The following is a 15,579-nucleotide window of genomic DNA, read 5'->3' on the forward strand; positions in this document are numbered from 1 at the left end:
ACACCAAGCTGAGAGTGGTTCCCACCTTTGGAAAACCCTCAGTGTCTTTACAGTATAACGCCACTAGAGGGCAGTACCACATCACCGCAGACAGATCAAATACTTGAGTTTATTCCAGCTGGGGTCTCCCTCTGCTGTAACTCGGACAGCCTGAGAAACTTGGTCAAATATGACGCGTTTTGTTTTGATTTGACACTGATGCTTTCTTTTTTCTCTATAGTTAATTGGTGTGTTTAATTTCCCGTGATCTCCGGTAAGGATTCAGCGGTGACAGTAGTGCTCAAATATGGGTCAAATGTAACTTTCCTTTTCTTTTCTCTTTCTTTCTTTCTTTCTTTCTTTCTTTCTTTCTTTCTTTCTTTCTTTCTTTCTTTCTTAAATAAACAGACAACACATGGTGAGTAAAGGGCACCTACATTTTGAGGTACAATGCAGGAAACTGTGGTAGCACTTGAGAATAAATAAAAATATCAAAATAACTTGAATATATTTCTGGTTAAATTTCTTTCTTTCTCTAAATTTATATAATGACCAATGACTGCGTAAGTTTTACTGGGACTGTGGGTGAGAGATCAGCAATCTCACAACATCAGAACATATCAGAATATTTGAGCCGAACAAGAAGCAAGTATGTGTGTGGATAAATTACCCGTCAAGGTGACTGTAGGAACACCCTCCATCATGCTCGGGCTCATTGGGCTCATATGCATTCCTGAACTAGAAGAGAAAGTATGATATCCTATACATACTATAGAGTAAACACATATTATAAATCAGTTAACTGTTATGTTACTTCACATGTGGTAATGCCGCGGAGAAAGGTGATACCAGAAGAAATATGTCAGGGGTGGCATAGAGAGGAGTGTGAGCTGCAACACACTTAGCTTACACCAAGTCAAGTAAAAGGCTGAATACCTCAGACTTAATGCACTAGATTGATATTAAACCAAAGTAAACCAGTGACACAAAGAAACACAGGTGTATTTACTCAAACTGCACAATTTTAAAAGTCACAAAGAAACTGAAAGAAATAAGCCGTCATGAATCTGAAGTCCTTCTCCTGGTAGTTAACTGCCTGAAGCTTGTGTGCTCACATACAAAATGGAAATTTGAACATTTATGTCCAGAGTAACTTCCATGTGCAGGTCAACTGCTGTTTTCAAGCTCACAACTAAACTACAAATCCAAATCTTTTTCACATATTTAGGAAATTTCCATTTTTTCGGAGGAATTCAAGGGCGTTACATCTTTTGTTGGCTTAAAAGTTGAGGCTGAAAGAGATGTTTCTTAGCCATCGAGGGTGAGGTCATCTTCAAAATGTTCAGAAAGTAATTGAAACTTGAACACACACAGTTGCGTGACAACAGTGAAAACTCTACCTGCGGAGGAAGGTTGTGTGAAGTGATCGAAAGCTCCAGAACAGCTAAGGAGTGGACCTTGTGTTGAGATTGTGTAGACGTTATTAATGTCAAGACTGACCTTTGAATCAGATCAGTTTGGAGGACTGAAGATTCTTTTTTTTTTTCCTGAGTGATCCGAAAATGGAAATCTGAATAATTTCCATGATAATAGTGAAAAGCTCCAGAACTTAGAAAGTGGACCTTTAGTTTGATGCTTTTTTCAAGGGCAAGCTTGAACTTTCAATTTCAACTGATGCAAATACAGGCTACAATATTAAAGACTGTAGGTTATAAAACTTGTGCACATCTGCAATTACAGTCAATCTGAAACACATTATTGAACGTGCAGGATGATCTTTTCCCACTTGTACCACAATCGCTTTGACCTTTCAATATAAATTAAGGTCTTTTAAATGAACAAATGCATTCTGCCATCACATAGAGGCCATTTTTAAAAACCAAAATACACCAAGAAACATAGCTGGTACACACGGCATGCATGAGTCGTCTACGTGTTTCAGCATGACCTGGAACACAAAGTGCCCCAGATGCATAGGACATGCAAGCACATATGTTGGACGAGCTCATTCGGCCTATACGTGGGGGTCTGTGTGCTTCACATGCACAGTGACATGCTTTGTGTGTGCTGTAGGGCTCTGAGTGCCCCACCCCCCTCCCCTATACAACATGTTACCGGCTTCCTATAAAGACTACAGCTTGAACACAGCGTATTACTTTAACCTCCTCAGACCGAGCGGCCTCCCAAAAAAAACTGCCCCAAACCTCACAGCAGCTGCAGGTAAGATCACACATTTACTCCTTGTGCTTTTTTCCGGGCTTGAAAGAAAAGAGTGAAGGAGTGACCCGTGATAAAACACGCGGCTGGTTCTCAACTTCAGCGTCCGACTGAGAAAAGAAAAGTGTCCCATTGTCTCTGTTGTGATGTTTTTTGTTTGTCAGTTCTATTTTCTCACTTAAAACTTCAACTAAATCCATTTTTAGTTCTGAGCCCGCGTTTACAAACACTGGATATCTTTATTTCAAGAGTTCATACTGACTTATAAAAAAAAAAAAAAAACCCCACTTGATCCATCTAAAATGTTTGTTCATCCTCCTCAGATGATTGATTATGAGAGAGTCGGTTTGGTCCAAGGTTTTTAAAAAAAAGAAAAACTCATTGAAACTTTTGCATTAAGTAAATTATCAGGAAGTTTAAAAAACAAAACAAAAATAAATAAAGAGCTAGTGCTGCTGACTGGAATCAAATAAAGATTAGAAATGAACTGGATTATATCCATTGGATATAATAACATTTAATTTAGAAATAATAATAGAAAAAGGGGAAAGGAAAAATAAAAAAAAGCACTTGATTTTTTTCCCCCCTTTTTTATTTCTTGAACATGTAGAGAAGAGACCACGAGGGTGTTACAAGACCATTTCTGTGATTTTTCTAAATGTCCAGGCAGCATTCTTTTTTGTAATTTCATCATCTTTGATTGAGATTGCAAGTGTGAGTTAAACTGATGTGAAAATCTTGTAAGTTTTTGGCTTTTTGCTTCTAAAGATCCTGCAAATGCCAAAACTGAATCTTAAAGTGCTTAATTATATACATTCAGTTCCTCTGCACTGCCGACTGGATCTTAACTGACCTTTTCATGTGGAGGCCTCTAGTGCATGGCATGTCATCTATACATTTAGTGCTCTGGCAGTATAGATATAGATACTGGAAAACACATTTCTCCTCCTCTTTAAAGGGTGTTTTCTTGGAAGTACAGTCAGTTAGAGCTCGAGGTGAACTGGGTCACTTGAATGTAGATTAAGTGTTAATGGTTACTCTGATGCGCCTTAAGGTTTGTGATTTATTTGATGCCTTTTTAATTGACATGAAGGCATTTCAGATGGCACAAAAAGCTAAATGTTTACCACCCTGGGTTTTTCTTTTGCTCTACAAATCACAGGTTGTATTCACTTTTCCCTCCTTAAGAATTTACACTCATGTGTCAGCCCAGTTAGGTGGGAGGCTCTGTGACAATGGGTGGGCAAACAGTTTGGCTTAAAAAGCTTGATCTGGCTCATTTAAGTGACAAAGCTTTATTCTTCTGTTAATTGCCCCCAAGAACTTTTTCTTTGTCTGTGGTTCAGCCATGTTGGCTTCCTCACAGCTGGGGCCCAAAATGGAGGCCGCTTCTTGGGTTTCATTGTCATGTACACCTTGAGTATGTCTTCCGCTAATGCACAAAACCGTTTTTAACTAACTTCAAGAAAAAGCCATTTATTTTTTGGGATTAGTAAAATAATCATTAGTTGCGACCCTTATTTTTTATTAATTTCTAGATTCTTTTTTTTTTTTTTTTCAGATACTGACCCATAATTATTGAATAGTTTGGGTTTTTTCAGAAGTCTGAATTTATGTTTTCTTTGTTTAGTAGTAGCCAGTTACAGCAACCCAGTAAGAGCTTGTGCAGATGGAGAGCACAGCAAAACCACCCTGGTGACACCAAGAAACCATGGCAACAGTCATGTTCATGCCATACTCATGAATGTGGAAGATACTCAGACAGAGGAGCACAGTGACAGCACATCTAGACAGACAGTGAGGTTGTTGATGATGATAATGATGATGTCGTAATCCTGAGACACTGTTGTCTGGAGATTTTGTACTCGGCCTATAGTCCGGCTGCAGCCAATGACAGCTCAGCTATTGTTGAAGACGCTCATTCACAGGAGAGCCCCAGCTGTAGATGGACGGGCCGCAGCGGGGAGTGAAAAGTGACGTGAAAAGGCGGGACCAAGAGAACGAGGAAGCAGCGCTGACTGGTTTTGATTGGCCGTTTCAGGGATGGTACACTGTGTACCCAGTAACTGTTTACAGGCCCCATCACATGTGGCTTTAATGCTGATTGACATCCTTTAGAGTGTGTGTGTGTGTGTGTGTGTGTGTGTGTGTGTGTGTGTGTGTGTGTGTGTGTTTTTTGTCCCCCCCCCCCATTTTAACAATGTCTCAGGGAGAGATGAAGTAAATTAATTCAGACCTATCCCTCTTTGTGTTTTCATGGCATTCAACTTAGATGAACAGGCGAGGCCAATTTTGTGTCTCTGAAAATGAAGAAATGTTTTTAAGTAAGACGTAGTTTTGGCCAGTTAGGAGACGTGAGTCCATAGATGCCTAAGCATACAGTCCAATGTTTTTACTACGTCCTTCCGAGTCACTCATTGAGCCCGCATGCCAGTGTTTTGAAATGTGGCCACAAGTGCCACACAAATGAGAAACACCCTCATTCATTTGTTAAGCCTCAGATAAACCTGAATAGTTTGCAGGTGATTCACTTGGCCTCGCACCCGAGCGTATAGTGAACCACTCCTTCACACTTACTCAGCAACTGAATCAGCTGCTAGTATTTGCGGCATTCAGAAGTTATGACTTGACGTTTTGTTCCTGGTACTGTACACGTCTTTGAGCAGCAGCTGAGATTATCTGTGTTAACACAAACGGATTTTTAAAGCCGGGTCAGAATTGTAAACATTACACGACAGACTGAGAAGTGATCTGCATGGTGAGTAAATTGAATTAAATGTGTAAAATTGGCGGAGTGCTCCTTTTTAAGCAAAGTATGGCATACTTCTGAACTGACCAGGTGATTGTTTCCATTACAAGCTCTTAGCAGGTGATACCTGAGCTGACATGCAGTGTGTGTGTGTGTGTGTGTGTGTGTGTGTGTGTGTGTGTGTGTGTGTGTTTTTTGTCCCCCCCCCCCATTTTAACAATGTCTCAGGGAGAGATGAAGTAAATTAATTCAGACCTATCCCTCTTTGTGTTTTCATGGCATTCAACTTAGATGAACAGGCGAGGCCAATTTTGTGTCTCTGAAAATGAAGAAATGTTTTTAAGTAAGACGTAGTTTTGGCCAGTTAGGAGACGTGAGTCCGTAGATGCCTAAGCATACAGTCCAATGTTTTTACTACGTCCTTCCGAGTCACTCATTGAGCCCGCATGCCAGTGTTTTGAAATGTGGCCACAAGTGCCACACAAATGAGAAACACCCTCATTCATTTGTTAAGCCTCAGATAAACCTGAATAGTTTGCAGGTGATTCACTTGGCCTCGCACCCGAGCGTATAGTGAACCACTCCTTCACACTTACTCAGCAACTGAATCAGCTGCTAGTATTTGCGGCATTCAGAAGTTATGACTTGACGTTTTGTTCCTGGTACTGTACACGTCTTTGAGCAGCAGCTGAGATTATCTGTGTTAACACAAACATATTTTTAAAGCCGGGTCAGAATTGTAAACATTACACGACAGACTGAGAAGTGATCTGCATGGTGAGTAAATTGAATTAAATGTGTAAAATTGGCGGAGTGCTCCTTTTTAAGCAAAGTATGGCATACTTCTGTACTGACCAGGTGATTGTTTCCATTACAAGCTCTTAGCAGGTGATACCTGAGCTGACATGCAGTGTGTGTGTGTGTAGGGTGTATTTGCAAACAGGCCAAAGCATTTCAACTATTTGTGATATGTGTAGTCAACAAATTAGCTGAGGAAGATGACAATAGAGAACTTAAAAATAGTTCTGACCTACTCAAGTTATAATAAAGTCCATGAAGCTGGTAAAAGAAATGACAGCTGTGTGTACATTATATAGCAGCTGGATGATTTTCAGTTTTAGCTTGTGAGTAGAAGACACAAAAGGTGAATGAGGTGAAAGTGCTTGTTGTTGTGTGGAAGAGGCAATGCCATTCCCCGTGTTGTCCCTGTCATTTGGAAACAAGCCATCATCCCTGCTTCTAATCATAGTCGCTGGCAGCCTGGCACATTGCAGGTATCCAGCCCATTAGATTGCCAATTGATCACTGGAAAGTGATGTCAAAAGCGTCAGCCCCTTTTTGGTTAGACCGCAACAGTGGGGCCAGTTCTATAAACGCGACTGACTGACTGACTGACTGAGTGAGTGACTGACTGACTGATCAAGTTACACTATTTTAAAGATTTGGCCAAATGCTGCGTGACTGAGTCATGAAGTTACACCTTCAGTCAGCCAGTGTTGGAGTTTCTCTGTTGGCCATTACTTTTTCAAAGTGCCTGCTGTGTTCCCAAATTGCGGTCCAGCCATATACTGGGTGTTTAACTAGTCTTGGCTCCTACTTGTATCAGATTAATGACTTGCTGGGAGTCATATACCAACTTAATCCAACCTAATCTCCTAATCATAGTGTTGATAATAAAACCAAAAGCCCTGGATAATTGTTTGTCGTAGCAGATCAGACACATGAGTCATTTCTGAGTTTGAGCCACGCTCCTGTAGTGTTTGTTCAAGGTGCAACTTGTATCTGCTTACTGCTTACAAAACTATTCACTGTTTTTTAAAAAAAAAAAAAAAAAAAAAAAGTCATGCTGTATTTTTGCAGATCCCATGTCAATCAAACCCCTTAAAACTCAAAATGCATGAAGTAAACACTGGCTGTCTCTATCAAAGATCCTTGCAGAGAGACTGCAACTATTTGTTCAGTGAAATGGAAACGTATTATATAACACAAACAGCCACTGGAGTAATTGAAACACTCAACTAAAATAAATAAATGTTAATAAAGGGGAACTTATCGTCCCATGTTTAGAATCTGGAGGTTTATGATGTTCTTGACTGACAATCCTGAGGTCTGTGTCATTTAATTTCTGCCCTAGTTTGAGATTAAATGGATAAATCAAGCTGGTTATGTAACCCTACACTTTGACATGCAAGCTCTAAGAGAGCATTGCTATGTCTTATTGTTGTGTTTGATTCCTCTTTACTTTGTGTTGACCAAATGAGCAAATCATACCCGACAGCTCACAAAGGGTTTTTCTTGTTTTGGAAGGAGGTGGGAATGGGTGTGTTTGGGAAAGCAACCCACAGAGAGTAATGCATTTCGACAGCAGTGTGTATGTGTTTGAGAGTGGGCGGATTTTGTAGGCGAGCCCGCAGATCTGGTTGGGTGAGAGCATGGTTGTATAAAAAGGCGGAGCACAGCGCAGGAGCTCTCAGTAGCTCAAGTTCATCACCATTTGGCATCTGTTTGGATTTTCAGCGTGGCTGGGGAGTAGAAGGTCTTGCTGGCCCATTGGACTGGCTTTTTGTTTTTGTTTTTTGAAGGTGAGGAATCCCAAGCTGTTGGTTTTTCATGATTTGACACGCGGAGTGACTTTTTAAGCTTGGATTGCATTACTTTTTCTCTTGGGGGTGAAACTCAAGCAGTTTGGTACATTGATGCTTCACATATGTCTCACCTTCTCCGCAATCCTCCACCTCACCTTCCCTGGACCCCTAATCTCAGATGCACTGATCGAAGCCCATCTGAAAATGGGCTTTGACAGGTGGTTGTTCTTGTTTATGAAGCGAACACCTAGCAGCTTATGTCTTGTGATGTACAATCTCTTCTGCTTCTTCATCTAGTCTTGCTGGGATGCCTTTTTAAGGTGACCATTTTCCCAACCTTGCACCCGTTAAGATGATCCACTTTGTACAGTTTTAAAATGCTAAAATCTTGGGCTTTGCCTGTTGAGTACTTTGTGTTCTAAACTCACAGTTGGATGGACGTCTGTCCCGCCATAAGCTTTTATCTGATATTCTGTCTGAACAATTTGTGTCCAGTAACCATATAAAACTTCACTTAATTGATCAGTTACATATAATATTGTCTGTGTGAATTAATGAAATCGTCCTTTTTCTTTGCTGCATAATGTTATGACGCAGCATGAATAGAGGCTCTGTTGCTCCGGTCCAGATATAGTTCAAACATGATAATTTAATAAAGAGGGTTTTTGGATCTGACCTACTTGCCAAACTGTGTGAAGTGGGGCAGACCCAAAGGAATTCCAGATGTGAGACATATGATCATAGAATCTTACTGTATATGTTGTGTTTCTATGTGTGGCGATCATTGGATCTGCACACAGTGCAGTTTTGTGCCATGGCCTCAGGCGTGAGATGTTCCTTCCTCATGCATGGATCAGACTGCTTTGCTTAGTTTGGAATCCAACAGCAGTTTTGTTGTTCCTCTTTTGGCAGAAGTGCTTTTAATTTTTTTTATTATTGAAAGTTTGACAGGGAAAGTCGGTTGTATCTGATACTTCTATAAAAGCATAAGTCATATCTAGATTTGTCTCCCTCGAGACAGGACTATATTAATATCAATATTAGATTTATATTTTCGATGTATTTCGGGGATGCAACAATCAGGTGGATACTTTAGTTTTTATTTCTGTGTTGGCAACTTTATCCGTCATTACTCCTTTTTTTTTCCTGTTTGATTGCTCTGCAGATACCAATTGCATTCTCCATTTTCTTTATAGGTCTTGAGAGCCGCCCCAGCTCTTCCCTCCAACCCATCTAACACGACATCTGTAGACATGATCATCAGACTGGGCAGGCTGACACCTGGATACTTCCGCCTCCTCCAGGTATATTCAGCTTCACCACTGTTTACAAATGAACACTGAACTGATCAAATACTCTTAATTTCAGACCTGTAATTTCATACTGTTTGATTTTAATTGTTTCTGATGTGGAAAATGAGTGACGGATACTTTATACAGGGAAATTATATCTAATCTTCATCCACTAAACCGTCTGCAGGAGAATTGTGGAATTTAAGTTTACACTTTTTATCCATCACTGTTGTCTTTATCCTACCTACACGGGCTATAATCTGAACTGCTGTCAGACAAGGGGCCCAGTGCTGTTCTGTGACCCACAATCCGCTTTCATCACCAGTATAATCAGGGGTGACACTAATCATTGTGATATCATTTCCTCAGTTTCTTTTGTTCCTCCTGCTCTCATCGTAATCCACTCATCAGTAGTGATCCTCCGTATGCCTCGCCATTGTGTAGACGTTTTTGTTCGTCTATTTACTTTTAATTTGAAAACAAAGGCTGTCCCCTCGTATAGCTGTACAGTGACTCAAATGCTTAACACACCGTAGAAAAGTTGATTGCTGTTACATAAGATTTGACACATGGGCACGACAGTAAATTCACTTTGCTAATGCTGAGTAATTGTACTGAAGATTTCACTACCACAGGCCACTTTTCAGTTGATTGTTTAAATGCAGCTCTTTGGTTTAAATGGACAAATATTTCAACATGGTTCATTATAAAAAAATAAAATCAACTCAGATAAATGCTGACTTAGTAAAGAGACAAAGACGTGATAGATTCTGAAGCTGCGGTTGAATTCAGTACGTAGGGACAGGTAGCTGTCTGACCTGGATTTCAGCAGCCAGTTCCACTGTACGTTACTGTATGTTTTGCTCAGTTCAACTACATGCTTAATTGGCATGATCCAAAGAGAGTGCTAAACATCTGTTTTTAAAAAAAAAAAAAAAAAAAAAAAAAAAAAAAAAAAAAAAAAAAAAATCTTATTTGTTGGTTCTATAACACATTAACACTAACTGTGTGCTATACTAGCATTTTGCTAACACGTGTAGCTCGTCCTACCTGTATCGCCAGAAGTCAAGTCTTGTCTGGCGCTGTGTGTGTGTGTGGCCAGCTGTCTCAGATGCCTGAGATATTCCTATGTCACTGCTTCAGGCCCTGTAAGGTTCGAAGAGCGCAAGGAGGGGCTGTACATATAGAAACCACATACAGAGGGCATGATCTGAAGTAGGCAGTAATTCCTTATCATACACAACCCACCGTTTGATTCTGGGTGCATGGTTTGTACTCGGGACATTGTGTTCCCATTTTGTTGAAATCTCTCCCCCTCCTAAATGTTTAATCACTGCTCTTGCCAAAGGTTTGCTCAGAGGGCTATGGAACTAAAGTTGGAGATTTCAGATCTTTTTTTTTTTTTTTTTTTTTTTTTTTTTTTTTTTTTTTTTTTTTAAAAGGAAGAAACATCTCAGGACAAACTATGGTTACTTGTTTGCTTCTACACAGGTTTGGCCATCCAGGGTTGAACATCTCAATGGCTCATTGTTTTCACTGTTGGCTCAGGCTGACCTCTGACCTTTTGGCCTGTTTGTTTTTTTGTCTCTGCAGAGGCAAGTTGCTGGTGAGGTGCAGACGCAGCCACAGGACCGTGCTGTCAACCAGATAGCCATGATGCTGGCCATCATGGGCCTGAGTTTGTCCTACTATAGTGCCAGACAGATGACGGAGAAGGTCCAGGCCCAGCCTGCGCCCTGAAGAGACTACTGGACTACTCTGACCGTGCTGATAATGGATGAGCCAATGAGAAGTGAAGGAGTTGGAGCGAGGAAGCAGGAAGCACAACAGTGTCTTCCATGACTGCACTTTTCTCACCTCACAGTCATAGTCACACTCAGACAATGAATTTCTGGTATCCCTCACTCACTGTGCGCAGAGATTTCAAGGCTGCTGCTAAGTGTTTTCTGTACTTTCTGTTGTCGGGACCTTGAGGGATTTGTGGGGATGGCTCACTCGGGGGTTGTGGATAGGGCTGGGTTTATGTGACTGGTTTGGGTGGGTGATCAAAACCAGCCGAGTGCCAACTGGGTCTGACCATTAGTCATTACAAAGGTACATGCTTGCAAGATGCCGTCAATGCTGTTCAGAGGAACAAAAATAAAGGGGGGGGGGGGGCTCTTAAACAAGTTTTTGCCAGTGCTCAAAGCGTGGCCAAACTGGGTTAAATATGAACTGTAATGCCTTTTTAAGGGAAGGCTGACTGCAATTGAGATGTACCTTGTATTGAAGTGATGATGGGCCCAGAACATGGTCAAAGGGGATGAAAAGTTAGCTCAACCCATTTTAGGTTTTCTGTATATTTTTTTTTTTTTTTTTTTTTTTTTTTTTTCTCGCAGAGCCTGTGAACAGACCAGGAGCTGAACTCACATACTGTCAATATATATACTGCGAAATGTATCTGTCAGCTGTCCAGAGATCGAGTGAAGAATATTTGCACAAAACTTAAATATTTTTAAATACTACAATAGATCTGCAAAGGGACTTAAAGATACTACTCACTTTTTTTTTTTTTCTCATTTTTGATGGTGTCTTTTTTTTCTGTGACTTCACACTGTTTAACATTAAGAGTTTAAAGTCCTGTTAATAAGATGTGACGACCTAGATAAGCACCCTGGTTAAGAACCCTTCCTGCAGTATCAACTACATGTTAATGCAAACATTTAACTTTACTGAACATTGCATGTGTGTGCAGACTTTTAATCATAATTCATGAGTCTGTCTTTTTATTGATGAATGAATGAATTAATGTATTACTTTATTTTGTAATGATTTAATAAAGCTGTGAATATTTTGAACGAACAGTGGATGTTTAGTATTGAAAACCATCCAGAACAATCCAAAGCTCATATTGTTTTTCTTTGCAGAGACAGAGTTAAGTAAGAACAGTCCTGAGATTGGAAGCTGCAGAGCTTCAGTATTTCCTGTATCGGAGAATCTGTGGTGTCATCTGCACGCGACAGGAAGTGGTCAGGCTGTAACACACGTTATGTCTCTCCTTAAGTGAGTTGGCCTTTTTTTCGTTTCTGCCTGATAGTGTGCCCCTTCGCACGCAAGCCCAAATTTATCACGAAGTAGCAAGACTCTGGTTGTGTAGGGATGGCTTTGCTCGAATGTCGCAATTAATGCACATGAGCATAAATTGCTTTTTTTTTTTTTTGATGCCGAAAATGTAAGGAGAACATGCTCATCAAGTCTTTTAGGTTCAGGTAGACCTGAGGGTATCAAGTTGTCTGTCAGTGTTTTGGATTATCCACTTTATACTTTAAGGAAATCAAAGATGGAAGGGTAAAAGGAAAGTTGTTGACAGTTTTTCTGTGAATCCAAAATGCTCCACATAAAAGACCTTTCAGTAATTTAATGAGATCAAGTTGTTAAACTCAAAAAAAAAATAAGATGCTGGAAGTGATCGGGGATGATTTCAGTTAGCTCGCTTGAGTATCTGGATGGTAAATAAAAGCACACACGTGTAGTCTTGCATATTACACAGCAGCCTTTTTCGTCCTCTGAGAATATACATGGAACGTTCTTCATACGGTTTTAAAAAAAAAATAATTTTTTTTTATTTATTTTTTTTTTTATAGATTTTCATTCCTCACTAACAGAATTATGTTGGACAGACAAAACTGTTTTTTTTGGCACCTTATTCCCACACTCCCCTGCTACACAGTCAGGTTTGAGGTAGAGTGGCGACAGCTTTTCTTCTACATTCTCCCTTTCTGTCGCAGGGCGTGGAGTTTAGAAACTGCGCATGCCTGCTCGCAGGCTGATGTGATGCCCTGTGACAAGCTGAGACCTCGTTGGGCGCCACGTGCCCCTCTGCCCACGCCGCCATGCTCCTCCCCGTCCCCTCCCCCTTGCACATCACTGGGCAAAAATACCCCCATTGGTGTCTCGGTGATGCTAGGAACAGGACACAACCCTTAACGAAGAGCGCCCATTGGCTGACCGGTGATGCGTCACCAAAATCGGCCTGGTTCTAAGCCACAGAGACAAAAGGATGGGGATAAGGTCATTGGTGGGGAATGTGGATGAGAGAATCATTATTTGGGATCAGGGTGGGGGCTCCATTGCCTTTTTATTTTATTTTGTTTCAACATCTAACCAATTCTCAGCAAGGGGCTTATGAATGCACTCTGAGAGAAGTCGCCATAACAGCCAACACCAAGTAAAGTTATGTAAATGAGATAGCTTTGTAGGTGCTTGTGAAGGGCCCTGAAGCTTTTCTGTAAAAAAAAAAAAAATAATAATTTCAGGATGGGTGGGACTCAGAGCTGCAGGTGTGAACAAGAGACACAAACACGACTGTTAAACTCAACCTCAGGTGAACGTCACCTTTAATTTTCCAGCCACTGGGTTCACAATTATCATAAACATGTTCAGCTTGTGTGTGCATGAAAGATCTTTGAACTGTATGACCTTCCTTATTCTAGACAGGCTGTATAGTGATGAGAAAATATTGTTTCGGATGATGTTTCTACTGACTGATCATTTTAAGTGTGTGAATCTGTTTATTGGGCTCTACAGTTTATGAAGTAGCTTTAAAAATACTGTATATACCCCTTCTCATGGGGTGATGAAGTGCTATAACCTTACAAGGCATTTACTCCTGTCTCTGAGAATATTATGTTTTGTTGCTGCTTTATATTCACTGAAGACATTAAACTAAAGTCTTTGATTTAAATGATGTTTTGATTAATTTTATGAACTATGCTCTTGTCAGAAGAATACTTCTGAAAAGTTATACAGATTAGATCATATAGTCACCTATACCATATACTGTATATTCAGGACTGGATTGACAAATCTTGTTGCCCCAGGTGATGAGCATTTAAGGCCCCTGTTTGTCAAGTCCACATCAGTTCATAGTGAGTGTGCTGCCACTGATTAAAGGAGACTAAAAAAAGAGACTAATAACCCACAAAGACAAGTTTCACTGTGCCAAGTTAAAATATATCAAGAACAAATTTTCAGTTTCGGTTTCCAGCGGACATCATCATACACAGCCATTCAACAAACAGTTTGGATGAAGCATACTTGCAGCTTTACACATCCACGGGTGTATAGTATGATCTCGGTGAAGCTGGTGCAGAGACATATTGTCAAAGTACAGTTAATGCACATGGCACATAAAATCAGTATTCATTCATCACAAGGCTTCCATGAAAACAATGTGAACCTCTGCTGTGCTCAGACTCCCCCCCCCCCCCCCCACAGATTTATTAAACACAGAAAATGCACAAGCACAAGCAGATCACGGTGCTGTTAATGCGCACAGACTAGATCGGGTCACATCTCAGCATCACTGGCAGAGTCGGGCCGAGGAGATGGCAGCGTGCACGTGCCCGGCTGGAGCATGTGCTGCATCGGGGTTCATTCTGGGGTGGCCTCTGCCCAGGGAGCGGTTGTTGTGACTGGCGTCCAACGTGCAGACTGCAGAGAACACAGTGTCTCTCAGATCCAGACACCCCCGCCCTGCAGCACAATCAGCAGCATCCGTTTCTTTTTTTATCTGTTGCTGCATAAAAACCTCCAATGATAGATTTTTATTTATAAAAAGCCATTCTAGTAACTAAAAGTCTATTTTTCAGACATTATGAAAGTGTTTGTTTTGTTGAATTACTTGTACATGTCATAAAAAAAAACCTACCCTGCCCAAATTACAAATAAATAAAATTCAAAGTGCTGCCTCATAACTGTAAAGCTGCAGTTTAAAGGTTTGCTGCGGCTGTTAGTGCTTCTGTATCTCAGCCCTTTACCCTCCCAGGTCGGTGATGTAGGACGCCATGTTCTGCCTCCTAATCTCACTCTGATGTTTTTTCTATCTCCCCATGGCTCCTTTTCATTAGGATTTAGTGAAAAGCTGCTTATCTCTGGACTCTAAGGTTGTTTGGCTCTAAGGCTAAAATGTGTTGTTTTTTTCCCACAGGGTTTATTGCTTTATGACTGTTGTCAGCTGATGTCATCTCTTTAGTGCAAAGAAAAAGAAAAGCAGTGATAAAGTGTGGAGCTGTAGATCTCCCCACAAATCAATAAAATTCTTTTTGAATATGTCAATTTTACACTTGGACTAAGAATCTATTAAATACTGTCAATTGTAACAAACTATTTATTGTAAGAAAAATAAAAATGTTACTTGATCAATTATGTCACATGAAACAGAGAAGTATAAAGCAACTAACACCATCACGAATGACTAAAGTAATGACATTCCTATCAGCTTTAGCTGTACTTTATGTTAGTGTGCTCAAATGCTAAGTCAAGATGGTGAACATTATCAACACTGCTTGTACTGTCACTGTGAGCATGCTAGCATGTTGACATTAGCTTTTAGCTAAGGCTTGGCATTTAGCTTGTGCCCCACAGAGGTGCTAGCATGGCTGCACGCTCCTAATCTTGCAGAAAGGATGTGTTTTAAAATTTTATGACCATCCTGCTCTGCCATGTGACCTGAAACTATTTGAGTGTTTATCCTTCCTCATACCAGAGCTAGCTTACACCGAATTGTTTCAAATTCACAAGTTTATTTGAAGACAAAACACGAGGGGGCAAACATTTGCAGAACCTGTTGCAAAACTAAAATTGAAATCACTGAAAGAGGAAGCAGTGGCGTCGTAAAACCACAACTATGTGGCACTGTCACACAAGTTTGTGACTGTGTTGTCAAAATAAAAATGATGATGCAACGCTGCAGGCTGTTGCAGGGCAGATGTTGAGT

The 15,579-nt window shown here is 40.5% G+C and overlaps 1 protein-coding gene across 4 annotated transcripts; it reads left to right on the forward strand.

The window, feature by feature from the left end:
• The first annotated feature begins 397 nt into the window (after positions 1–397).
• On the forward strand, positions 398–11,860 carry LOC130171684 (putative transmembrane protein ZNF593OS). Of its 4 annotated transcripts, none has more exons than XR_008828187.1 (3): positions 398–2,199; positions 8,727–8,834; positions 10,416–11,860. XR_008828187.1 is itself a non-coding variant. In XM_056379770.1 (3 exons), exons 1-3 carry the CDS (start codon positions 5,720–5,722, stop codon positions 10,560–10,562), a joined length of 258 nt encoding a protein of 85 aa, XP_056235745.1. In that variant the 5' UTR covers positions 5,344–5,719; the 3' UTR covers positions 10,563–11,860. The 4 variants fall into 4 exon arrangements, 2 of the variants coding, with proteins under 2 accessions (XP_056235745.1, XP_056235744.1); XM_056379770.1 differs by lacking the exon at positions 398–2,199 and adding an exon at positions 5,344–5,722; XR_008828186.1 differs by lacking the exon at positions 398–2,199 and adding an exon at positions 6,402–7,527.
• Positions 11,861–15,579: the final 3,719 nt, after the last annotated feature.

Source organism: Seriola aureovittata, chromosome 7 (genome assembly GCF_021018895.1).
Source record: "Seriola aureovittata isolate HTS-2021-v1 ecotype China chromosome 7, ASM2101889v1, whole genome shotgun sequence".
Classification (NCBI taxonomy): domain Eukaryota; kingdom Metazoa; phylum Chordata; class Actinopteri; order Carangiformes; family Carangidae; genus Seriola; species Seriola aureovittata.

Bases quoted from the DNA above. Each gene is read 5' to 3' on its own strand.
- LOC130171684 (XM_056379769.1), top strand. From the start codon at position 7,788: ATGTCTTGTGATGTACAATCTCTTCTGCTTCTTCATCTAGTCTTGCTG. The intron at 7,851-8,726 runs GTGACCATTTTC...TTTTCTTTATAG, and splicing joins TGCTGGGATGCCTTTTTAAG to GTCTTGAGAGCCGCCCCAGC. The intron at 8,835-10,415 runs GTATATTCAGCT...TTGTCTCTGCAG, and splicing joins GATACTTCCGCCTCCTCCAG to AGGCAAGTTGCTGGTGAGGT.